At 49.1% G+C, this 24,720-nt stretch overlaps 6 protein-coding genes and 1 non-coding gene across 7 annotated transcripts; 2 read left to right on the top strand and 5 right to left on the bottom strand.

The window, feature by feature from the left end:
• Positions 1-3,942: 3,942 nt before the first annotated feature.
• On the bottom strand, positions 3,943-4,013 carry SPPG_10147. Its single transcript has one exon. It is a non-coding gene; the product is annotated as a tRNA-Gly (tRNA).
• Positions 4,014-4,066: 53 nt separating this feature from the next.
• On the bottom strand, positions 4,067-5,283 carry SPPG_06418 (thiol oxidoreductase FrnE). The gene is made up of 7 exons (XM_016754630.1): positions 5,180-5,283; positions 5,017-5,113; positions 4,810-4,961; positions 4,590-4,752; positions 4,474-4,530; positions 4,298-4,393; positions 4,067-4,239 (listed from the first exon to the last, which is right to left on the bottom strand). Exons 1-7 carry the CDS (start codon positions 5,230-5,232, stop codon positions 4,213-4,215), a joined length of 645 nt encoding a protein of 214 aa, XP_016606040.1. The 5' UTR covers positions 5,233-5,283; the 3' UTR covers positions 4,067-4,212.
• Positions 5,284-5,821: 538 nt separating this feature from the next.
• Positions 5,822-11,506, top strand: SPPG_06417 (uncharacterized protein). The gene is made up of 6 exons (XM_016754629.1): positions 5,822-6,300; positions 6,582-6,804; positions 6,862-7,463; positions 7,532-8,352; positions 8,413-10,268; positions 10,329-11,506. The coding sequence occupies exons 2-6, from the start codon at positions 6,615-6,617 to the stop codon at positions 10,940-10,942; spliced, it is 4,083 nt and encodes a 1,360-aa protein (XP_016606039.1). The 5' UTR covers positions 5,822-6,300; positions 6,582-6,614; the 3' UTR covers positions 10,943-11,506.
• SPPG_06416 (uncharacterized protein) lies at positions 11,423-14,449 on the bottom strand. The gene is made up of 6 exons (XM_016754628.1): positions 13,742-14,449; positions 13,236-13,672; positions 12,540-13,177; positions 12,240-12,475; positions 11,994-12,177; positions 11,423-11,932 (listed from the first exon to the last, which is right to left on the bottom strand). Exons 1-6 carry the CDS (start codon positions 13,920-13,922, stop codon positions 11,752-11,754), a joined length of 1,857 nt encoding a protein of 618 aa, XP_016606038.1. The 5' UTR covers positions 13,923-14,449; the 3' UTR covers positions 11,423-11,751.
• A 1,141-nt stretch (positions 14,450-15,590) lies between these two features.
• On the bottom strand, positions 15,591-19,636 carry SPPG_06415 (uncharacterized protein). The gene is made up of 6 exons (XM_016754627.1): positions 19,568-19,636; positions 19,407-19,497; positions 19,238-19,317; positions 18,752-19,165; positions 16,107-18,686; positions 15,591-16,039 (listed from the first exon to the last, which is right to left on the bottom strand). Exons 3-6 carry the CDS (start codon positions 19,283-19,285, stop codon positions 15,908-15,910), a joined length of 3,174 nt encoding a protein of 1,057 aa, XP_016606037.1. The 5' UTR covers positions 19,286-19,317; positions 19,407-19,497; positions 19,568-19,636; the 3' UTR covers positions 15,591-15,907.
• Positions 19,637-20,532: 896 nt separating this feature from the next.
• Positions 20,533-22,089, top strand: SPPG_06414 (Ni2+-Co2+ transporter (NiCoT) family transition metal uptake transporter). Its single transcript, XM_016754626.1, has 5 exons — positions 20,533-21,129; positions 21,197-21,285; positions 21,345-21,378; positions 21,444-21,597; positions 21,668-22,089. The coding sequence occupies exons 1-5, from the start codon at positions 20,606-20,608 to the stop codon at positions 22,073-22,075; spliced, it is 1,209 nt and encodes a 402-aa protein (XP_016606036.1). The 5' UTR covers positions 20,533-20,605; the 3' UTR covers positions 22,076-22,089.
• A 375-nt stretch (positions 22,090-22,464) lies between these two features.
• SPPG_06413 (uncharacterized protein) lies at positions 22,465-23,896 on the bottom strand. The gene is made up of 3 exons (XM_016754625.1): positions 23,544-23,896; positions 22,838-23,484; positions 22,465-22,768 (listed from the first exon to the last, which is right to left on the bottom strand). The coding sequence occupies exons 1-2, from the start codon at positions 23,859-23,861 to the stop codon at positions 23,185-23,187; spliced, it is 618 nt and encodes a 205-aa protein (XP_016606035.1). The 5' UTR covers positions 23,862-23,896; the 3' UTR covers positions 22,465-22,768; positions 22,838-23,184.
• Between the last annotated feature and the right edge of the window lie 824 nt (positions 23,897-24,720).

Below are 24,720 nucleotides of genomic sequence, written 5' to 3'. Positions count from 1 at the left end.
TTCAATGATGCATCATGAACAAGACGCAGCCTCCATTATGTACGTCTGTTTGCATTGCAACGTTCAAATTAACCATGCTAACAAACGTCAATTAGCTAAACTGTTGACGGAAGAAAAAAGGCTTATAATGCGGCAATGCTGTTTTGGCAACATGCGACAAATACAGATTGTGCAATCGTTCAATTAGCGTGGTGACAGTTTGAAGCGATCGAATCACCCATAGTTAAAGTTCAAAAACAGCCCTGGAGGCAGCGCTGGAGGTAAGGTCTTCAAAGCCCGTGTCGTGCCTGTCACGTGTGTGCGTGAAGCGATCTGGTGCTTATGTCAATTCCTGACGCTTTTCATCGTCAGCCAACCTGTCAACAAAAATTGGTCAAATTCCGATGTTTACCGTGCTTGACAAAGGACGAGCAGTTTTTTTTTTCTATTGGAGAACTGGATGGTGCCGTCGTTCCGTCGTCCCATCCCTCCAATGCCAAGTGCCGTAACGAGCGAACGTCAGTTTTGTTTTGCTGCTTGACAGCTGGATGGGATGGGCCGATGCGTGCCGTACCTGCAAAAGGCACATGGCTATTTGCACAGCAGGATGGGTGCCAATTTGTGCCACGCCTTCACGACCAACGAGTAACGATCCTTCTTGGAGCAACTGCGATTGCCGCCACCAAACATATTGATCACGACAAGGTCGGCATGACTCAAGACGACGGAAGACACGACTCAAGACGAATACACAAGGGGTGCCCAATCAATAGAGCATTACCGTATATTGCTTTAGTCAGGTAGCTGCAGACTTTTACACGTGACAGTTCCTTTTCTCATACGCATTTGTTATCACAGGCTCACAAGACTGGAATCGCAGCGCAAGACGACATCGTCTTGTACGGCATCAAATATCAAGATCGCTACCGCCTCTCTATACATTTCCTCGATCGCGCAACTGCGGAGGCATTCCTTCACGCTATTCTCGGTACAGGAAAGCACGGTCAAGCCCGGTACTTTTTCGGTACGAGAGCCCATAAATCCGCAGGGCTGCACCTATTGCTCCTCCTGCGACATCGGAATCATCCCCTGACGCGACAGGATCCCAACGAATGAGAGAGAGCTGCAACCTCAAGAATGGTCGACCGCGCCCGTGCAGAATTCCCTGACCAAAGGCGATTCGAGTAGGACTTCCATCCGAACGCAAGCACAAGACGCCCGCAATGCTTACTTGGCTATCAAAACGAGCAATATTTTCCACTGCTCCCCGCTTCTGACCACCAACCAAACATCCCCGTTCACATAATGCAGCGACGCAGAAGGATCAGATTCGAAAAGTAATCGCGCAACATGTTGTGTTTGGAGTCAATGGGGATAACGCTGAGCTTCACTTGGTCATGGGACCGCGCATTTGCTGAGTTTAACAATATCCTCTCAATCTTGGGATTCGCGGTTGGCTGCTTCAACTCTTGCGAGCACGTAGTCGATCTGGTCCAGCTGGAGCTCAAAGAGCGTTCACTAATACCGACCATTCGAATCGAGTGCGATACGGGAATTCGTGGACCATACTTTGACGACAAAGTCCTGCGGCTGCCGACCGACGGAGGGCTCCTGCTTATTGATCTTGAGGCAGCAGTTTCGCGGCTAGACCTCGAGAGTTTCCCGATTCCAACACAACAACAGCATGAGCATGAGCACGCTCCACGATTCTCTCTACCGCAGCCATATTTGTAACGATTTGGGTACCTGTTGCGTTGGGTAGCGATACAGAGGTTGGGGCGGGGCCGGCTGGGGTGGGTCCACCGACCCAAGGTTTGAAATTAAAAAAATACCTTGGGAAGGCTATATGGTCTCGTTCAACGATGGTATTGTAGAAAGCTTGCGCGGTTTCCCGATTACGAAAATGAACGCAAATGCGGTACCGGTCCAAAAAAGGCTTAGGTTGGGCGTAAACTGCGAAAATATCTTCGGCATGCACGACGCCGGCTGCCGCGAGTCTTGTCAGAGCTATTCTGCGATCTGAATTTTAATACTGGTGTTGTTGGCATGCGGTTCGAAATGGCTTCTATGCGGCTTCCCATTTTCTCGCCAATTCGGTCGCAATCAAACAGAAGTGACACATACGCAAGGCGGCAATGGCACGGCTTCTGGTTTATTGTGTGAGCAGGGAGGTCGTTTACAATTGCATTTACCAGTTCTTGCCAAACTGGACTGTTGGCGGGTGGTAGATGGGCCGTGAGATTAAACTGTTCGATTCCGTTAAAGGTATACGGCCTGAACACGCCTTGTCTTGCGTTACAAACTTGTTGTGCCATCGGGGGTGATTTCAATGGGTCGTGAGATTGAACTGTTCGATTCCGTTAAAGCATACGGTCTGTAGTATCGTAGTATAAGAATAGTCCAGTCTTAATAGTACATAGCATTCTTACCTGTTATAATACAATAGCATCATATCTTACCTCTCATAGTACGTCTTATACTATAGTGTATACTGCATCTTGTACGACTACTTTTGCAGGAATACAGAGGTGCCCGTTGTCGTCGCCATGATTTTATTTTTTACTTTTAAAAAAATTAAGGTTGCTTGCAAAAAGCACCATCTTTCAACACCATTAAGCATGCTGCAGGTGCCACTATAAACATTGTATTTTATTCTGCCCTATGATATGATACCTTTTCTTTTCTACCTTCTCAGATTGTTTATCCAGACCACACTATTCGCGGATGGGCGGAGGGTCCTGCATTGTAGTCATACTGCTTTCGTTCACCACTCCCATCCTGGGAGCAATTGGGAGGGCAAGTTTCCGATAACACCGAGTTGAGCGGGGGCTTGACTATTAATAGGGATAACGAATTCCAACAGGTTGTATTCCACAAGAGGGAAGGGAACGTTTATCTGCACCGCACAGGCGAAAGAGCCATTAGTTCACTCTTCGGTACGCTATTCCCATGCATCAAAATGTTGCCATCAACCATTCAAGACGTGGTCGATCAAGTATGTATTCCCCAGATGTTCTGACCCAAGCAATCGACGTACTCCATCCCGTGAATATGAAAAACCATGCGATAATGTTAACATGTCGCAATATCGCTTCCAGTACTCACGTACTTAGTAAACCAAAATGGATTTTGCAGATCCTCGCCGTAACGGAACAGCATCAAGCGGCCGCCTTATAATCGGACTCATATACTCTCTTCCGATTCACGTTTTGTCTTGGTCGTCCACCGGTGGACCGGGAAAGCTCTGGTGATCGATGGAAAACGTGGGGAGTTTCCGTATCAATGTCACGGTGAAGTAGGACGTGGATATCGTTGTTGGTAAGAGACTCTCCGGCTATATGGCCTACCTACCGTCCGCACGTTGTATATCCATCTCCCAACCGTATGCCGAAAAGTCCAGTTGGCAAAAGAACGTTGATATAGAGCACTCTAGATGGAACTGGGATGAATAGTGTGAATTATAGATGCGTAGTCTTTTTTGAAAGCGATCGAAGGATTTCAATATGGATGGGTACAGAGGATTTATCGGTCAATTGCTCCAGTACAAAAGAATTTGGAAAGTGGATAAACTTTAAGGGCACATCCCATCACAAACTGATATTCATGCAATCTAACTGCATGGACGACCACATCTCGTCGTGTGCAAGAGGGACCACCTGAAGAAAAGGACAGTATCCTGATGCCAACTGAAGGGAAAGCAAGGAAGTCGGGCCGTGGAGCGAAGTTGCATACCTAACCTAACCTAACCCTGGTGCATGTAGATCTGAGGAAACTTGCGGGTGAGGCAGATTAACTAGACCATGGGCTTCAGTTATGGCGGGAGCACAGCAGAGATAATTCCAATAAACCACCATAGTGTATGTCGTATGCTGCAGCAGTCGGGGGACCAAAACGTTGTCGTTGAGTCGACCATGCAAAGTCTAGGCCCGGCGGAAAAAAAAAAAGAACTACGTAGGGCTTGAATGCATTGGCCGAAAATCGAACTCGGATCTACCGCGTGGCAGGCGGTAATTATACCACTAAACCACCAATGCCTTTCCTGTACGGATGACTGTCCGAATTGGAAACGTATATATGCGTTATCTGCGTGCAAGCTACAATGCATCCAGCACGCTAGCATCTACGTGCGAGACACTAAACACATGAGGTGAGATCATGTAAAACGTACAAAACTGCTATTTAGATATCTGGTCTAGAAATCATTACATGGTCAATTCAAAAGTTCTGGTCCAACTATTGCTTCGCAAGTGCTTCAAAAATCTAGAAAAACATTCATTAACAATGTCCACAGTTGTAGAAGGCCAGGAGCTGAACCTACCTCTAGGAACGCTTCAGGATCTTGCGCGCCACCTAGTGAGTATGTTCCATTGATACGGAAATGAGGTACACCGGTAATTCGCCGACGGTAGGCGGACTGCAAAAAGATACCGAGTCAAATGAATCCGAGTCAAACGAATCCGGCTGTACAGTAAATGCAATTGGTAGAATGCTTACCTCAATTTGTTCTTCAACCTCGTGCTTGCCCTGGTCCGTTTTAAGGTAGGCGAGGACCTGCGGATACTGTCAGTCAATGGATTCGTTAAAATGAGAGTATTTGAAACAGTGTTCACCTCCTCCTTATCCAAACCGACTCTTGCTGCAGCATCCGCAAGTACTTCATGGTCACCAATGTTCTTGTTTCGCTCAAAGTAGTCCTTGAAAAGCTCCTCGACAAGCTCGAGTTGAGCCCCTTTCTGAAGAGCGTATTCGAGAACACGATGCGAATCAACTGTGCTGTAACGACAAGAATGTTAAGATTAACGACGTCGCGGACGTGCTGCAGCTGCTTACTTTGCGATCAATCCATCATACGAAAACTTTATGCCTTCCGCAGCGCCAACCACCTGCATATGAGGGATCATTTGCTGGATCCGTTCCGGGCCAAATTTTGCTTCGTATTTCTTGATCTTGGAGACTCCTTCTTTGGGGAGTGTAGGATCAAGCTAACATCCGCATCGTCAGATCTTTGGAGATGTCATATAAGCGTCCATTTCCTACCTGGAAAGGTTTGAACTTGATCTTGAACTCCAGAGGTAGATTCCTATTTTTGGCAGCTGCAATCGCCTTTTCGAGTCGCCTTTTGCCGACAAAGCACCTAACCAGCACTCCCTGATAAATAGCTGTTGCAACGCACGCAAAATCATCAATGATTAAGCCATACCAGGGACAAACAGTGTCGGACACAATCTCAATTGGAATCACACGGGCAGCCATCTTGCAAACTCTTGCGAAAGTCTTTACAAAGTGGAAAGTTAACGTTAGCGTTCTTTTTATTTGGACGGGCATTTCCAAGCGATCATTTGTCATCAGACACGTGCCCAATGGGAGATCGCGTCATTTGGGGAAAGCCACGTATCGGTTAAAGTGTTGGTACAAGGCGGAGACATGCTTTTTCGGTGCTATCATGAACATTGCGCATGCATGCATCCGTGTGTATGTGTGTGTGCAGGGCGACAACGGCATCTCTGCAAATGGGTGTGGTAGGAGAACGCCAATAGACAAGACCATACCAGCAAAGATGGTAGAGAACCTGATCGCCGCCAAATGCTGCATCCATGCATCAAATCATGAACAAGGGCAAATTGAGGGCTATTGAGGGAGTCATGACAATCATCATAACGTCAAATGCCTTTTGAATACCCTCCATCTGCCCTTACTTTGCGCTGACATTTTATTACGTGTAGAACACGTAAGCAATACTATCTATGGCTAAATGAAGCCCTCTCTGATTGGCTAGAATGCGATACGTCACTCTCCAACTGGCCCTCGTTGGTCAAAAGAAAAAGTTCGTCTCGTGTGACTTGCTGGGGAACCTCGTCTTGGATTTTTTTTGCGAGTTCACTGGCCGCATTTCTCGTTTTTTTTGTTTGCTGGGATTGGGGTTCGTTGCCTCACGTCACGGCTACAGGAAACGGAATCTCCGCAACCCCCCGACGTCGCTGTCATTCTGCAGTCCGCTTTTCCCTGCGCTGTTCCAACGCCAAGGCGGTGTTTCTTTTTTTTCCCGTGTAGAGCGTTTCACCTACCCTTGGTCGTCGTAGCCGCGTGCGTCCGCCGACACTCTTTGAACTGCCAACGTCGTCTTGTTTCGTCGGTTGCCGTTCTAACTTATATATAACCAGCGCTACGCTGCGCGATCAATAGAGTTACTCGGGTTTTACACCCCGTCCCCATTTGCTCGCTGTTGGAGAGCGGGGCACAACTTTCGTCCTATCGGGGAGCCGCTCGCAGCAGTAGGCTACTCTTTCGGAACAGGAGGGGGCTAAAGTGTGGATAGTAAAGGTGGGCATTACACACAACGAAATGAATTACCGCGGGAACACATATATCGCCGGTGGCGCGCTATACTTGACGGAATGGGAGGGGGCGAAAGCAGGCCATTTGCGTGCTAGAGTGGTCGTCTAGTATTGCAACACCAGGATGCCCGTAAAATGGTGATGGACGACTGGCTTGTTGACGCTTGCTACAACGGATATTGCAGAGATGCTGGGCTGAAAGGGCTACTAGGTTTTTTATTCTTGTTTGCATGCAGAGCCATAACAGTCTATTTCTTTTCATTGTAGACACTTGCCCGTGACCTAACCAACCAACTCTCGATGACTTCCGAAGAGGCGGGGGCTTCAGCGCCTAGCAGTGTGGCTGTCCTTGATCAGCAAACCGCCTCCGACCAGTTAGTCTCAAAAACTGCAGTGTCAATGTCTTGGGCAAGCTTGGCTCAAAAGGCCGTTATTACTGATGTATCATCTAATGGCGCCGCTTCGCCAGCTGCTGAGACTTCAACAAAAGGTATGACTCTCAATAGACTGCTGCAGTCCGAACGGCTCAATAATGGTTTATCATTAGCTGAAGGGCCCACATCCAGTGATGTTTTGTCAGCCGGTATACAGGCAGACACAGAGGAAGTGAGCAAGACAACAGCTGTGGTGGAAGATCACCAAGTAGAGTCTGAAGATGGAACGAAGGAGGAGATGGGCAGCCACAATGGATCCGACAAAAAGCATGTAGTACCCGCCCCTGTTCCGTCAGTGAATGTTTGGAAGATCCGGTTAGAGGAACAGCAAAAGCAGGCTGACCAAAACCGCAAAACGTCGCAGCACAAAAATCACGAGGAGCGGAGACAACGACAAGCCGCTAAGGACAAAGCCCGTAAGGAACAAGAAGAGAAAGATGCTGCAGAGGGCTTTGTAAAAGTCCAATCTAAAAAAACGGGGAAAAAGAAGACCTCTAAGGCGTCGCAGCAGGCTGCATCCTCAACAGCCGCTTCGTCCACTGGAACTACCGCCAGCAAAAAATCTGTTTCTAATAAAGAAGGGGGAACTACTGAGGAAGTGACATTGTCCAAGCCAGCAGTGTCTGAAAAGGACGAGGTCACACCTGAGCCGACGGAAGTAAAGGATGGCGCAAAGAGGCCTCGGGAAACACGAACTGGCCCTATAGCTGCCAAGGTACTGCTGGTTTCTAAGATATGTTGATATGCTGGGTCGACTTTCTTGACTAACAAGTGTGCTTTTAGATTGTACAAACTGCTGCTCGGAGCGAAAATCTCCTCGCCAAAGAGGCGGAACCTGCCGTCGCTCCTGTATCTAACTTGGGAAGTGAGCTCTGGCCAACCCTTGGCAGCGCCCCCACATCACCACCTCGCCCTGCTCCTGCTTCATCTACCTCACCAACACCCACCGCCAAGGAAATTCATAATTCAACATTGTCGGGCTCCAAAAAGGCTGCCTGGGCAAAATTGGACGTTCCGATCCATTATCCTCCCCCTGCTTCGCTCGCCCCTCGCGGTTCAAGTCGGTCTGGAAAGTCTAGCGGCAAACGGTCTGAAGAGCAGCAGCAGAAAGGAAAGATCGCTGGAGAGGCTGTTGCAAAAGAAACAACCTCAGCGCCGTCTGTTGGTACATCTGGAGTCCACTCTAGTCCACGGGTAGATACTACCAGGCAACGCAGCCGTGGTCCACGGAATGCACCGCAGCAGCAGGCACCCTCTCGGGGCCCCAGAAGGGGATCAAACGCATCTGTCGCGTCAGCCGCGTCTACTGCTGGTGGTACTTCACCTGCACATACTGGTTCGGTCGAAAATGCAATCCCGGCTGCACACCATGTGTATGCACCTAATCAGTCGCGAAGCAGGCGTGGAGGTCGCGGAGGTCGCGGCCGGTCCAGCATCAGCCGAGGGCCGCGTCAATATTATGGTTATGTTAATGGCTATGCTCAGCCTGTTCTTGGCCAGCTCCAGGCGGGGCCATATGCTGCGCCGTCTGGAGCGTACTATGGGTACCCTGACCCTGAAGCTGTTGATGTAGAGACCGTCAAATGGTGGATCCGTACCCAAATGTGAGTGTGGCACGTCATCTGAATTTAGCTCTCAACTCGGTTATTAACCCTGATATACAGTGAATACTACTTTTCTGTTGAGAACCTTTGCCGGGATATCTACTTCCGTCGCCAAATGAATGCGACCAATGGTGGCGTGCCCCTTCGGCTCATCTCAGGTTTCAACCGGGTGCGATCGTTAATAAATGTTGCCAAGTCAAAGACACAGGCGCTGCAGGCCATGTCTATGACGCCGTTGAGCCCCGTTGGCGACAAAACTGGCGAAGTGGCTACTGAGCCGGTGGAGCGGAGCGTGAATGAAAGTACTCTGTCGGTTTCAAATGTCGATGTCGAAGCTCCGACATGGACGAATGAACTCCTTGGATCCGCAGTGCAGGGTAGCGACCTCGTGGAGATTATTGTAGATGGCACAGGAGAACATTTTGTGCGTCGTCGCGACAATTGGGAGTTTTGGTTGCTTCCACAGGACTCTACCGACCCGACCAAAGTGAGTGATAGCGTCAGCTCTGCCAATGGTTCACAGCTTCCACCCTCTCCGGCGTCCCAAAAGCAGGCCTCAGAGGCGGAGTCGAGGTCATCACTTCCTCAGACACCGAGAATGCCTACGCCGCCACAATCGCCCGCGGATGCGTACACAAACAACAAAGAAAGCACCTCTGAACCCGGCCACCCAAACGGGGTTGGCCCAGCCGTGGGAGCTGGGCGACACCAGGACGACAGCTCGGTGCACCTTGCAGCCGATGAGATAGAAGAAGGGTGGGAGAAGGCGCCAGCGCGGAGGCGACAGCCCAAGCAGAGGGCTGCGGACTTCTCACTGTTTGCTGTGAAAGGTTCAGGTCAGATGGCACGTAGCGAGAGTAATCAGACCATCGCTGAAACGGAGGATATCTTTGAGCTTGAGGAGGAAGGCGACGAGTGGGTTTCACATCCAGGTCGGAGTGGACGTAGACGGTTCAGCAATGCTGGTTTTAGCGAGTTGACCGAGGTCCGTGTTGCCAACGGTTACCGTAGTCAAAATTGCACAGACTCTGAAGATGATGAGGATCCCGATATTGTGGTTGTAGCTCGGCACATTCCAGTGGTGCCTAATGGAACCGTGAATTCGGAAAGTGGGTACGACTCAGCAGAGGATTGGCACGATATTGACGATGACGATGTGGACGCATTGCTGATTGTTACGCAGCGAACTGATGACGGTGGGCAAATGATTGTGACCGTCCCGAGCAGCCCTCCCTACCAACTCGCGTCAGGCCACGCTCAACCAGCGTCTCAGGCGGTTCATTCTCACAACCTTCCGCCGCGTAAGCATGCAACCGCACCGTTTGAGCGCTCTCGTGCGGAGCAGGAGCTGAATGAGATCATCAATGAAGGCTTGTATTACTATGAGCATGATTATTTGACTCCGAAAAAGCCAAAGAATAAGGTGCTGGCTGTTGATGGCGACCAGTTTGCAGCAATGCAGAACGGTATGCATTCTCCCAAACCATACATTGGTGCGCAGGGCGGATACTTTGAGGATCTTCATGGGAAGAATAAGGCTAGCAAGACCGTCCCACCCCAAATTGCTAGTTCCGCACCTAAACCCATCAAAACACCTCGGCGGTACTGGGATGCGGGAGCAACCTCAGCTTCTCCTCCTGTTGGCTACTTGATGGGGGTATTGGGCAGCTCGTTAACTGACTCTGGAAAAGCCCCTGAGCAAGTCAATGGCAAATACTTGGATATTCCCACTCGGAATAGCCAGAGCACATCCAGCAACTTGAGCACGAGTGTTGGGTCTCAGGCAGGCAGCTTAACCGAGGGCCGTTTGAGTTTCAAAGAGTTTCCGGCCTTCCAACATCCCAGTTACGAACTCTTGCGCGAGAATGGATTCATCCAACACAAATACTCCAAATACCACGCCAAAGCTCTGAAGGGTAAGCCAGTCTATTCTGTGTGATATTCATTGTATCCCTCATCGTCTTTTTTCGTTACAGAACGTAAACGATTGGGCCCCGGCTTATCCCAGGAGATGAACACCCTGTTCCGGTTCTGGTCTCATTTCCTCCGAGACCATTTCAATAATCGCATGTACAATGAATTTCGTCGACTAGCTACCGAGGATGCAGCAGCAGGATACCGCTATGGCCTCGAATGTCTCTTCCGGTTTTACTCTTATGGTTTGGAGAGCCGGTTCCGGTCCGACTTGTTCCAAGATTTCCAAGATATGACCGTGCATGACTATGTCGGCATGAAACAATTGTATGGTTTGGAGAAATTCTGGGCGTACCTGTACTACCGGAAGGACAAGGCGAAGCGGCCCGAAATCGATGACATGGTCAACGACGTCCTGAAGAATGCTCTAAAAGAGTTTAAGACCATTCAAGACTTTAAGAAGGAAAAGCAGCGACGCGGAATCTTGGATGGCGACGATCGTGAGAAAACGGCTCGGAGAAATCAAGCTGTAAAGGGTTATGTTCGAGGAAAGGGAAAGAGCAAGAAGACTAAAGGTCACGGGAATCAGCAGCAGCCGCCATCGGTGACAAACGGTGGAGACGGTGACGGAGTCCTCTTTGAGATGGAAATGGAATTTCCGCCATTGGGGAAATGAAAAACGAAAAAAAAAAAATCAAAACGATCATCTTTTTTACCATGTGATATAGACTTGTGGATCCATTTGGTTTGGCATGGCGAGAACCTTGTTTAGATGCTTGGATAATGCGAAAATTGGATGGACTACTGTTCGCGGGATTGCATCGCTAATTGGAGGAGGGCGGTGGTGGTTATTTGTGCATGCCTGTATTGGAGGAGGATGGAGGAGATCAACACTTGAGGATACTAGTTTATCTGTTTTGCGTTCTGACGCATACGGTCGAAGCGAGTCGAGTCAGGGGGCGTGAAGTGCGGTCTTTTTTTTATCGCATTGTGTAAGATGCAATGTTTCCTATTTCTTTTTTTTTGTTCTTTGCAGGTGTGCTTGTTTTCACTGCAAGGCCCCCTTTTGTATTTTCTTGAGTTGTGTGTTTCTGTCATGGTTGTCGGGGTGGGCGGTTCCTTTTTCAAGTGAAGTATCATTATAAAATTCACACGATTGGTGTTTTTCATTATATTTTTCATGTTCTACTCTCTCAGTACGCTTGGCAAGAGCATATTGCCAAAAACATTGCACAAAAAAGAACTGCGCGTACCGAGGCTCTCTATATATACATTCAACATGACTATTGCGAAAACCAAACAAAAAATCGCCATCGCGGCAGGCTGCCAAGTCATCAGACAAATGTTGGGTCACTGTGGTTGAGCAGTTTTAACCAAAAGCCAACATTTAGCTCGTCAACGTTGAAGCCACCCTTCTATCCTCCCACAAGGTATTTACATTGAAAGATGAAACGAACAAACAACGTCCATTGGGTCTCGCGGATGTCAATCATAATCCTCCAATTCACCCTCGGCATGACATATCCATGTCCTCCCAGGATCCGTCCGTCCACTGGCTTCCACTCTTGTGACACAATCGACAGTTTCCACAAACTGAAACCACCACAATGACGAATACGTTACGGATCCTCGCACTGTTAGGGTATACGGAAAGCGCATGTATATCCTAACGATTGCAAAAATTAGGAGCCTAATTCCATGCTATGAACCTCATGAGGAACACTTACACTCTACCAAGTGTATTTTCAGGGTCATGGATAGCAATGTGCGTGTTCGCGTTCGTTCGTGACAAGGGCGTGAAAGTTGTGGTTGGTGTCACACGACGGACGTGCCCCAACAGCTCCTTGCCAAGTGCAATAGTACTATTGCTTTCACCGCTTTCGAAAAGGTCCTCGGATTCTAACCCTATGGCTTATAGCATAAACAGTGGTTGGAATACCAAATTAGAAAAGAAAAACAAGGTGAACACTTACCACCACCCACAAAGACATCCACGTCCAATTCATCCACATAGGCGGGAATAATATTCTCGTTTGTTGCAGAGAGCGTCATGTCGAATTCAAAGATACTAAGTGTACCGTGAATATTACCAACCCGAAGAATGCTCAGGTTGGTCAGTGGCTGAACACAGAAGGCGACCATGGCGAAAAGCGCGAGAGCAACAAACACAAGACATCCGACAGACAACACAAAGGAGCGGCCCTTCGGACTACAAAAAGACAAAATAAGGTTACATAAGGATATCGTTAATGCAAAAATGAACTTAATATTACCGTTCAAAATCACTTGAAGATTCAATGTCGCGGGGAAGACTTTGTCGACGAAACTCGTGTCTTTTCGTGCCAAGTAAATACGCCCTCTCACTGTCAAAATTACCATGTCCAGCATACTGCATATATGCCGATCCTTCCCCAGGCCCCGGAAGAGTTGGCGTCATGACAGGCGACTGCCGATAAGACGGCATTGTCAGCGTCACAGGTACATCTGCTATCGTATGAGCAGGAGATTGAAGGAAAGCGGCACTTGACGTAGCACCATAATGCCCCGACGACATCGGCAAGAAAGGAGCTGCAGGTTGCCCGCTCCGTTTTGGAAGCGCTTTGAACTCTGAGCTCTTCTTTAGCTTTGGTCCCTGAGACCGGGGAGCCATCAGGTCCGCATTTGCGCTCGCATTGGAGCCGTTTGTAACCGATGGTGGAGGTAAGTACTCGTTTGGCAGTCCGTCTGGACGAGGGGCCGTTGACGCTGCAATTGGCGCTATCCCAGGCGGAGGGTCGTTGGGGGCTGGAAGAAGGTGATTCGAAAATGAACGTTTCGAGCGAGTCTTGTGTGGATCGGGCGAACCACTCCACACAAATTCCTCGGCATCTTCTTCCATTTTGCCCGCCCTAGCGACCTTGACAGGCGCAGTCTAACGAACGTAACGGTCAGTCATTTGCTTTACATCTAGCCGATGGTCCAATACATACCGGAGTTTTGAAAAGGGGCGGTCGCCCTAGTCCCTGTAATGCTGCATCCGTCTCTACAACCAGTTCGCGGTCACGATCGCCATCGGCTAGCACTCCCATTAACGACTTTATCGAATCGCCGCTCTTAAACTTTGAGAGTCGTCGGTTCGGGTCTGCTTGAGGAGTGGAGCTACGAGCGGTAGGCGGAGGCAAGGGTACGCTCGTTGTGGTATTAGAAACACGGGTGGGCAGCGGTGTGGGGGTAACATGGTGTGGATGGTAATTGTGTGGATAGGGTCCATTGTTGTGGTGGGCAGACGGCAAAGGGTTATGGCGTACGGGTAGCGTGCTACGCGCCGTGGGTGGAGCTGGATTTGTTCTCAAGGCGCTGAAAGAAGGCACCTTCCGGAGCATCAAGCCCGACGCTGGCTTCTCGGAAGAAACCCCGAGTTTATCATCTAAGGAAAATAATGCACAAGTTTTAGCAACACAGCTACCACAGAGGGTTATCAAGACGCAGAGCTCACCACTGGATTCACTCCCACTCTCGCCCGACCAACTCTGTCTTCGTCCACTAGCGTCATTGCGGGCAGCGCCGCCATCGACCATGAGACGACCATCATCAAGGTCAGTTGTCTGCTGGTCTCTACCGTTTAAAACAATGTCCCCTGGCTCGCCAGCCGCATCATCCTGTCCGGAAGACCTCATCGTTCCCAAAGCAGGGCCGCTACTGAAAGCTCGTAAATCAGCTCTCCAAGGTAATGATCAGTATCCGTAGTCAGTTGTGTGCGTTTAGGGGTGATGGTACGGCAGTCGTCCGCGAATAGAGTACCGAGAGGTGTAAAAGGAACGCAAAAAGATACAAGGTGATGACGTGGGAATTTTCAACCGTAGTGTACCACTGGCTATTTGTTGTATCGGTTGGGTTGAGGCTTGACAATGTTCGTAACCAAACACAGTGCAAGGCGGGGGGCAAGGGATCAGGAACGAAAGAGTCGTGTGTGTACACACACACGGACGGAAGGAGCAAGTGCCAACAAACTCCTAGTTTTGCTTGTACAGGATTCCACAGTCTCGACCGTTACCGTAATGGAGTGATCGCACAGATAAGTAAAGCACCAAGACGAATAAAAGCTACACGAGTGCGTGCAGCCAAATTGTCTTGTTCAGCGTGTAAAGCCGATACCGCTTGCAACCTTGTCCAATGGGCCAAAATCGGCAATCCAACAAGCCAACCAACAAACAGCGAGAAGGGGGGGGAAGGAGAGGACCTCATCAACACGTCAAGTTGGAATAGTTGGAATGCATTTTGACAACAAATGGAATGACATTGGAATGTCAATGCAGTTATTGAGACATTAGTTGTTGAATTGCAGTTCTGACACACAAATTTGTTTCCCAAAAAAATTTGCATAAAAATGTTTTTGAACATTTTCTTTCAAATGCAATTGGTGTGGTTCAATGCAATGGTTTGTTATTATCATCCTACTGTCCGTTGAAAGGGCGATGTCAAAAGGTTGACATGGAAGGAGTTTTGTCGTTGACGTTGTTGATGAAATCAGTAAAAAGGACGTAGTTGATGGGCAAGTTAAAAATGGAGCAAGGCAACTGTTTCTTGTCCGTATGTATGTGGTGTGTATGTGTGCTTGGAGGGCGTTAGCACTTTTGATGAGCATCGCATATGTGGTGTTTGGCCCCAAAGTCGCTTGTTTAGGTTGTTTGTTAATCCTGGTTTCTCCCGCAAAAGAATGGTTTGCTTCCAAGCTGGGCCAAAAATAAAATAAAAACACGCCAAGCAACAGCCCTCCGAATGGTCCAAAAGGCTTATAAGGAGACGCGCGACGAGGTTTTATGCTCGTGTTATTTCCCCCTCCGCCAGTGTGTGTTGAGGGTTTTATTCGATAGGGTTTTGGACTGTTTTTGAACACATACGCACAGATACACACGAACACGTAGGTACGAGCAACAACGAGTTTCAAATCTGTGGTCGTTGCATATGCTTCACATCTTTCTAGATCGCTTGCAGCCTATTGGCGACAAGTTCAATGTGAGACCTTGAACAAGACCACCCTTGTTTACAACTATTGACGGTGGTTGATTCACAACCTGTTGGGGTATACATACTTTTGCTTCAGGGCTCTGAAAAGACGATATCGATACGATTTGATACGATGTTTACATTGTGGTTTTTATCGATAAGTTCGACTATTTAAAACATGGTTCACATGGCAAAAAAATCCAAATCAGATGTCGCTGCAGGATAATTGATAATCCAAAGAGACATTCAGTTGTGTGGTGCCACGATTGAATACGCACTGGACTGTGCAAGTGCCTGCAGTACGAGGCGTAAGTCGCATTGTTGGCAAGCCAAAAAGATATGTGCCTTCGTTTATATATGTATGTAAATATAGTCCTACACAACAAATATCATCATCTAATGTCCATCCTCGCGGACGATCGCCTAACTACAGGAAATAGCAAATTGGGGGACTACACAGACAATACAGACCAGCGCCAACGTAAAAAGAAATTCTAGGAGATAGAGACGCAGAGAACACACTCAAGAGCTACGCGGTTCATAAGACGTCCATTAGGAATAACTCGTCTACTGACTTCCAATGAGGTTCTACTCAGCAGAAACCCACATCCCATCTATGATACAATGATACTTTGCTTTTTTTTAACCGCACATGCTAATGTGCATGAACTCGCTGTCTGACTGCATTGGTCTTCCGGACCGAGATGAGCCGGACCAATGGCTCACGGAACGCTGCCATGTCCCAGTAAGCGCAAAACTCGGAGGCGAGTTGATGCGGATCATCAAACTAGTGAAATGAACAAAGATATCAGATTTTGAATCATTTACACTCGTGCAATAATATAAATACTCACCTCATGTACAGCCAAGGTCTGATGTCCTCCTGTCTTGGTTTCAATCTTCAATTTCAACAGCATTTTCCCTCTTCTGGAGCATGAAAAGACAAAGCCTCCGCTCGACGTGTTCATGTCATCGTCACCCGCTGGACCATATCCGTATCCACCCTGCGTGCCAAACCCTGTCGCTTGCATCCTTGCCCTTGTTCGTTCAAAGTAACCGCCAGAAGGCTGGCCGACGCCATTGGGAGAGTAGGGTGAAGTGGAAGTCCAACCAGAGCTTCCGCCTTGCGCTGCACCCCAACCGGGAGCAGCAGCAAGACGAATGTTTGTGGTAGGAGCGCCGTTTTGTCCCCATGTGGGCGATGGTGTAGGTTGGGGATATGGCGCCACAGGCGGTGAAGCGAGCGGCTGTTGAGGTGGTTGATACGACAATGGTGGAGCTGCCCAGGGATCATTGCTGACAGGAGAGAAAGGGGATTGAGGTGACTTTGCCCACGGATCGACAAACCCCCCAGTAGTGCTGGAGTTTGCTGTAGACCACGTCGAGCTTGCAGATGTCAACTGGGCGGGGTTAGTCCAAATGGTGGGGTTAGAGCCCCAGGGCTGCGCAGCCTGCGGTGCGGCCGGAAGACCTGATGGGGAGGGAAGGGCAGGTGCTCCATTTCCCATAGGAAGGCTAGTTGCAATGGCCGGAACGTCCGCCACTGGGGGTGAAGTCATCGAACCAGTGCGGGAGCGACGACGCCCAGACGCAAGCAATACCGCTGATTCACCGCCTTCACCAGATGATATCGTCGCGCCATCAGATAGGGCTGGCGAAGCTCCGTTGCCCATTGTTGCCTCCTTTGCGGCCGCAGCACGCGCCGCACGACCAGATGCAAGAAGGACAGTCTCTGTCCCTGGAGCAGCAGGGGCGGGTGCAGGAGCTGGTAGTGGTGCAGAAAGTGGTGTCACAGACGCTCCTCCGTTTATGATCGGAGCAGGGGGAGGTTGAAGACCAGCAGGGGTTGACCATGCTGTGTTGGTTCCAGGAGGTGGCGGACCAGCAGGTACGGGTATACTACGCCGACGAACTTTGTCTAACGGCGCGGGAACAGGTTGCTGATCAGGTACACCGTTAACGCCAGGTGACGCCGGTGGAGTGGGGTTTGTCCAGTTTGTTGCTGGCGCCGCGGTAGACTGTGTACCTTGATTCCACGAATCTACAGGCTTCTGTTGCCAGTTGGTCGCAGATGCAGGCGCCGATACAAGTGCCGGAGGCGCACCCCAGTTCGAAGTCGCGGAAGACGCTGCAGCTCCCCAACCTTGCCCTTGTGTGGTAGATGGCGGGTTTGTTGCGGAATCGCTGGCTGGCGGTGGTGGCTGGCTCCTCCGGCGTCCAGATGCCAGCGGAATCGCACCAGCGATTTCTTCTCCTGACGGAGGTGACGTCCTGCCGGAAGCGAGCAATTGACCAGCAGTGACTGCTGGTACAGGCGCAGGCGTGGGTTCCACGATTGGTGCAGAAACGACGGGAGGCGGCGGTGCTGGGGTTGGATCGATGGATGTCCGGGATCTGCGCTTTTCGCGTATCTTTTCTTGCCGTTCTTGTTTTGCGGCTTCGGCTTCAGCTGCTGCGTCCGCCAGACTCATCGAAGATCGCTTACGCAACATCGAACGAGACGTACGCCGTGAGAGGCTTCGATGAAGCTGCGCACCGGATGAAGCCTGCACCTTTGCGGCCTCTAGGGCGGCGGCCGCCAGCGCCGCGGAATCCTGCCCACCCGGACCATACACATTGCTCATCGACCGCCAGCCGCCAACGTCTGCATTTTCACCATATGTCGTGGCATAGCTAACTTGAACCTTGTAGTTTGTAGCCGCTCCAGCTGGGCGGCCCGGAGAAGCAGGTGGTGTGACAGGGTTAGATCCTGGGACGTGTGCGGCAAAAAGACGGATGGCTTCCCCTTCCAAGAGACACTCAAGTTCATCTGACGGTTGAGAAGCAAAAGACTGGACAAACGTTCCTAGAATCTTGTCACATCCATCAAGCACCAGAAGATCGAGATTTGTACACTTTTGTGCAAGATTATGCACTGCAATAGCACCAATACTATCGCAGGCTGTCAAGTACAGCTCGCGCAGTGTTCCCCCATTTGCTGATGAGGCTCGCATTGCGAACGCTTGCAGTGAAAGATCGGAGATGTTGTCACAAAAGGACACGTCCAACCGGCGTAGCTTTGTGCAAGTGTTTGCAACCTTGACGAGTGCATCATCGGTAATTTCGGTACAAGACTCCAACACCAAGTCTTCTAGATTCGGACAATGTGTAGCCGTGAACCGAAGGAGATCGTCGCTCACAGGAGTATTACGCAAATTTAGCCACTGGAGTGGTCGCGTAAAACCCTTGTTGGACAGATCAAGCACAGTGTCTTCCTCCACTGGCCGGCACTCGGAAAGGTCGAGCTGGATGAGGCTATCGCAGTTTAGCACAATCGCATGCAGCGACGCGACAGTAAGGTTGGTGAAGCTGAGGTCCAAGCGTTCGATCTGCCGACAGTTCTTGCTCAAAACCGGAATGAACGAATCGGAAATAGGGCAGCCTGGCAAGTCGACCTGTTCATGTAATTGAGATTTCAGCACTGGTTGATAGCTAAAGACACCCTATGGAAGTTACATACCTGCTTCAAACTTGGACAATGCGTCGAAAGCGAACGCACAAGAATATTGGAAATGTGAAAGCAGTTCTCCAATCTAAACACCTCCAGATTTGTGCAAACAGCAAGAGTCGCATCCAGATCACCCATGTACAGGTTGTCTGCCGCTGAGCTGCCAATGTCTAGTTCGCGAATCATTTCCGGATAGGGATGCGCCGGCAGTGGTGTGTTGAGCAACGACATGAGGCGCTCGAACGAGTCGGAAGACTGCAACGGTGGCGCTCTGTACATGGCTTCCGCTACAGGTCGCGACCAGCCTCGGCACACCAAAAGAGCAGATACTTGATCAGCATGGTCCAGATATGTCACAATGCCCGATATGACCGGTGCGGGAAGGTTCATGTACTTTTGGCTGGAGACCGTAGGAATGGGTGACTCCTAGCAAATTAGTCAAAATTGTTTAGCGCATTGTCCACTTTCTCATATATCTGAAAAGTGTATTGCCCTTACCGTCCTTTGGAGCTCTTCCTTTGGTTGAAGCTCTTGCGTATCAGCCATATCGCTCACAAGCCACCGCAAACAATACCAAACTGCAAAAGTCCACGCACGAACATTTAGAGTTAGGACTCTTGTGCATGGCAGCCCGCATCACTCGGCCATGCAGCTCATATACACATACCTTTTCAATGATCCCAAGCAATGTGCAGACAAAACCCTCCGACGTTGAACAAAATGCCTGCACAAACCAAGCAACAATGACAACGGATCCTCTGTATCATCAACGGCTCTAATCAGTAAACACCATATGCAAGCAAACACCCTTCCATGCCATGGTCTTACCGGCCCTCCTTCGCAGACCGGGAGCTCAAAGGAATTTCGTTTGCAAAAAGCAAGTTCCCAACCTTTGCCAAAATTTCAAGTTTGGTCCAAAGCGGCCTTTGAGCGTCCACAAAGGCAGTGGCACAGCATGACTATGCCATCGGTGGCTCCATCCGAACAGCAAAAAAGGATATATTGAATTTTATGACAGCCACACTAGCGCCACACAGCGTTTTTAGTGGCGTGTGGCTGACGTGTGGCTGGCTTTATGTGGGGGGGGGGCAAATACCTTGGGCAGTCGACGCACGACATGCCGTTTTTTTGGTGCGATGAAAGATGCAAGCGACATGAAGCGGATATTCCGCCCACGGACGTCATGTAAAAAGTGCGCATGAAAAAGAATTCAGGTTCGTATCATATTCTATGGGTGGATAATCATTCTCATGGACCCACATATGTGAGTCTCTGAAGTAGCAAATATAAAAAGAGTATAATCATTGACGACCCTGATTCAATAAAGAGTGGCATTGCACGCAACGTTCAGACCAAAGAGACAACAAAGGCGCCAAAGCCTAAAGATTGCGGCAATGCCACACACTCAATGCCACACCAAGTCAGACGGAGCCCACCATCCTTCCTACCGGATTGGAATATCCCAGAGGAGAAATCTTCAACGGGAGGGAACCGACGTGAAAGTACGCTTCCAAAACTCCCCACTTCTCGTTGGATGGAGGCTCTCCATCTCATCATCCTTGGTGATATGTGCGACTTTGTTAGAAAACAAAGCGAGGTACGACAGACTCCACATATGATCCTGAAGAGTTGGTCGATAAAGAAAATCAAAAGTTGCTTCAGACAGACGCTTTTATACTATCATAAAATGTCACGTGGTTATTCAGGAGTTGATTGGAGGACGTTGTTGGCATGGCAAGGTTGTCCACCGCGATAAGCACCCTGCACGATAAGCAATAACTGAGCGACATTTGTTGCCTGGCATTTAGAACACAACTTTGGTGGTGGAACGGGTGCCCAACTCGCTACTCGTCACGAGCCACATTAATGGAGCCGGCACCTGCCATGGAAGTCTCGCATGACGAGAAGGACCAAAAGTCGCGCTTTCATGCACTTTTCCGTGTTCTACCACGCCCAGTAGTTCGAAAGGCAACATTCATCATCGTTGCACTGGCCGTGGCGAATGCACTGATCTGGGTTGCAGCCTTTATATGCTACCGGCCGTATCCCACTGCGCAAGCAACTTTGCTCCTCGCCTGGACACTGGGGCTTCGGCACGCTGTGGACGCTGACCACATTGCTGCAATTGATAATGTTACGCGGAAGCTGAGTCAGGATGATAATGGTCGCACCTATCCCTGCACCGTCGGGTTCTGGTTTGCACTTGGACATTCCACTATTGTGATTGTGGCAACGGTCGTATTGGCTGTGACAGCAAGAGGGCTTTCCGATTCAGGGTGGGGAATTACAGGAACTATTGTGAGCGCTACCTTCCTGTTCTTGATAGCGGCATGTAACATTGTCGTGCTAGTTGGCATCATCAGAAACATGAAGCGCATGCGCAACGGAGGGTGAGTTTTCGTACCACAAGAGGTAGCGTCCTACGTTAGCACATTGCTGACCTGTTCTGCTATGCAGAAACCTTGCACACGTGGAAAATGATGAGATCTTGAAGACGGGCGGATTTCTAGGAAGGTTCTTCCGTCCAGTCTTCAAGTTTATTAACGGTAAGCGGCCCAAAGTATGCATGCGGGCGCATCTAGATCGCTCTGACTTGCTTCCTCAGCGCCATGGAAGATGTATCCGTTGGGTATTTTATTGTACGCGCTGCTAGAGCAATTCCAAAAATGGGAACTTCCACCACAGCTAAATCTGGACGCAATAGCGGCATTGGCTTCGACACGGCTACTGAAATCACTCTCCTTGGCATAAGTGCAACGCAAGCTGGCACGGGGATACCCCTCGGTTTGGTTCTTTTCTTGCCTGCGCTATTCACTGCGGGAATGACATTCATCGATACACTGGACGGAATAGTAATGGTAGCGGCCGCAACATGTTATGTGTATCATGATCTTCTATGGATCTGACGCAGTTCTACCCTCAATGTAGCTTGCGACATACCGCTACGCCATGGTCAATCCGGCGCTCAAGCTGTACTACAATTTTGTTATCACACTGCTATCAGTGCTTGTAGCAATTTTTGTTGGTACAATCGAAGTGTTGTCGATCATTGCCGAAAAATACGATATGACAGGTGGGTTTTGGGACGCTATCCGGAAGGTTGATGAGGAGTTTGGCATTGTGGGCTATGTGGTGATTACCACATTTGTTGTCGTCACATTGGTAGCTATTGTAGTATATCGCTTGGGTACGTATTCTAGTGAGAGAATTCTAGTCGTCCCCCCTTCACTAGAAGAGGGCACGATTGTCGATAGTGATCAGTATAGCCATGTTGGAAGGTCGGCACCATCTGCAATTATAGAGCATGAGGAGCTCGCTGTAGCGAAACATAGATGAGATGAGACATGGGATCTGCATTGTGTCACGATGTCCCAACCGATCCATAACGCTTTACGACAAAAAAAAAAAAAAAGTAAAAAGGTTGGACGAATCCTGGGAGTCCCAGGACTCGCTGCCTACGTATCCCTGCCTCAATGAGCAAGCAGGGAATCAAACCTAACGTAGTTCTCTTGACACATATTTGTGTCATCACCTTACGCGCGTGGCTTGCGGTCGGGTACGACTTCTCTTGGCGTCGGCAATGGTTGCGGCTGAATTCCACCCAAACGCTCACGGCAGCATGTGTCCGCACCGCTCCGCTTTCTAAGGCCGGCGGGCCCAGTGTCTCGCAATCTGGGAGTGTAAGGAAACCGACCCGCTCCCAGAAAGATATCTTTTGCAACAAGTTAGGACATCAAAAGTTATCACTAGCTTGTTAGTGTAGAGGTGACAGAAACTGGCACTAGCTACTACACCAGGGAATAAACCGGCGACAACCGGTTCGGAAAAGCTATCTAACTACTACTAGGCAATTATACACGCAATACGTAACGGTTGTTCTAACCGGATAACTGCCCACCACCACACATGGTCCCTACTAAGCCTTGATCCAGAACTCTTGATGGCATTGAAGCCAGACTCTTGCATCCAGGAGCGAATCGACTGGGCAGCGTCACAAGCTGGTGGATTTTCAGTGACAAGGCTTGGAGACTAAAAAAAACTGCATGTCAGCGAGGTGACCCGATGACAAGAAATGCAAGAAATGCCATCAATACATACCAACCAAGCTCAACTAATGTGGCAGTATAATAGTAGGTTTTGTTATCGGATCCGATTGGTTGCCGCTGGTTCTGATCATGGTTGCTGTCGGGCGGTCGAGGTCCTCGACACCACCACATCGGCATTCTCATGGTTGACCGAGTCGCGATGAGGTTGTGTGGGTCGCAATGAGCGTTGCACAGATGCTTCGAGTCGAGGATGGGTAAAGAGGAAAGAGGGAAAAGGCCTCCCTTTTATAGACCTTTGGCATGCGCCTCACCGCAGTTTAAAAAAAAAACATTACAATACATGCCACACCAATCTGAACGATAGAGGGGGGTTCTGATTATGCGATATGATTAACCGGATTAATCCGGATAATAATGGGTCCTAGTGCCATTTTCAATCGCCTCCACACTATGTAACAAAAATCTCACCGTTTTGGGGGTTTTGTCAAAAGAGGCTCTCCCTAATACCCCCCCAAGGTTACGGATTTCCCACTCATGTCCTGACTCGACAGGATCTTTGGTCCTCATCGAAGGGATCGGATGGATGGGACTAGGCACGTTAAAATTGTAGTGCAAAAAGTGCTGCAACTCGTGCACGACAGTCACCATGGCCAATACAGGGAGGATACCCCTCGAATTATAGGGTCTGGGAGTAAAATACTATGTATACTGTTGAGAATGTATACATATGCATTATTAATGGTGATCTTTTTACAAACCTCCGCATTAAGGTATATGGTCTCATCATCAAGTCGGGCATCAAACCAGCCCATCTCATCGGTGACCATAACGTCAGGTAATGTGTGCGTGGCAGCGAGGACCCCTGCATTGTAGGTTGCTGTATCGCAGATGTAGACTCTTAGGTCTTTTACAGCGTCCAAAATCTCACTATTTGGGCGGTTGACAGCGAATGTATCAGTAAACCATTCGCTGTTTAGCAGCTTATCAACAGCTTGCACAGCATCAACCACAGATATCGGTAGACCGTCTGGGTAGCGGAGCCTTAGGTGTGTGAGTGAGAGGAAACGATCCGACATGATTGTTGAGTAAGTAGAGGTGCAAGTGGAGCGGAGTTTTGACCAGCCCAAAGCAAGAAGAGTGTTTTAAAATCTGGGTTTGCTGTGCCACAAGCTAGATGAGCCACGGACAAAACACAGCGGTGTGAATTCAAATGACTAATCATATGTGGTATTCCGTCCATTCGCTCATTGAAGCAAAACGCAGATGATGGATGACTTGTAAGTCTGAGATGAAAGCAATCCTCATTTGGCCTTTGGCTGTATCGAAGGAGAGAAGAAAGTAAATATCAACATCTGAACGAACAAATCGATAAAGATATCTGTGTAAAATTCTGCCCGATCTGATATGTTCAACAGTCTTCTTGAGTATGTTCTGCTATTTCAAATCCAGCTCATTCTCCTGCTCAGTAGTTTGTAGTAAGTGTTGATACTTTTTGTTGTCAGGCTGTCGGTCAGACTCACCCAAGACTGTATATCAAATATTGATTGTGTTTGGTTGAGGTCATCTCCCCTTCCACAGCCAGAGATTTACCCAATTGTCCCAAGTATGGATCGTAACTTTAGGCTCCTTGTCCTCGTATTCCATAAGGTCCAAACCATGTCTCAACATAATTTGGATTTTGTAGCTATGTCTGTGCCACATAGTCCCGAGGAGCCCCAGAGTTTGATCATAGCTAATGATAAGCGAAAAACGAATTGGCCAAAACACACATGTAGACCTAGTCTACCGAGGTTGTAGCACTGAACTTAAGGAGTTTCTTTTTAGAAAGCATTTTGGGGCAGATGGTTACCAGTGAACACATCCAGCAGTGCACAGGTTTAGATTTCAGTGCATACTGTACATTGGAGCAAAGTTTTCTTCCCTAGGTCGATGATC

Source organism: Spizellomyces punctatus (assembly GCF_000182565.1).
Source record: "Spizellomyces punctatus DAOM BR117 chromosome Unknown supercont1.12, whole genome shotgun sequence".
NCBI lineage: Eukaryota > Fungi > Chytridiomycota > Chytridiomycetes > Spizellomycetales > Spizellomycetaceae > Spizellomyces > Spizellomyces punctatus.
Note: the sequence above shows the minus strand (reverse complement) of the source record. Positions and strands in the feature narration are given on the sequence as shown.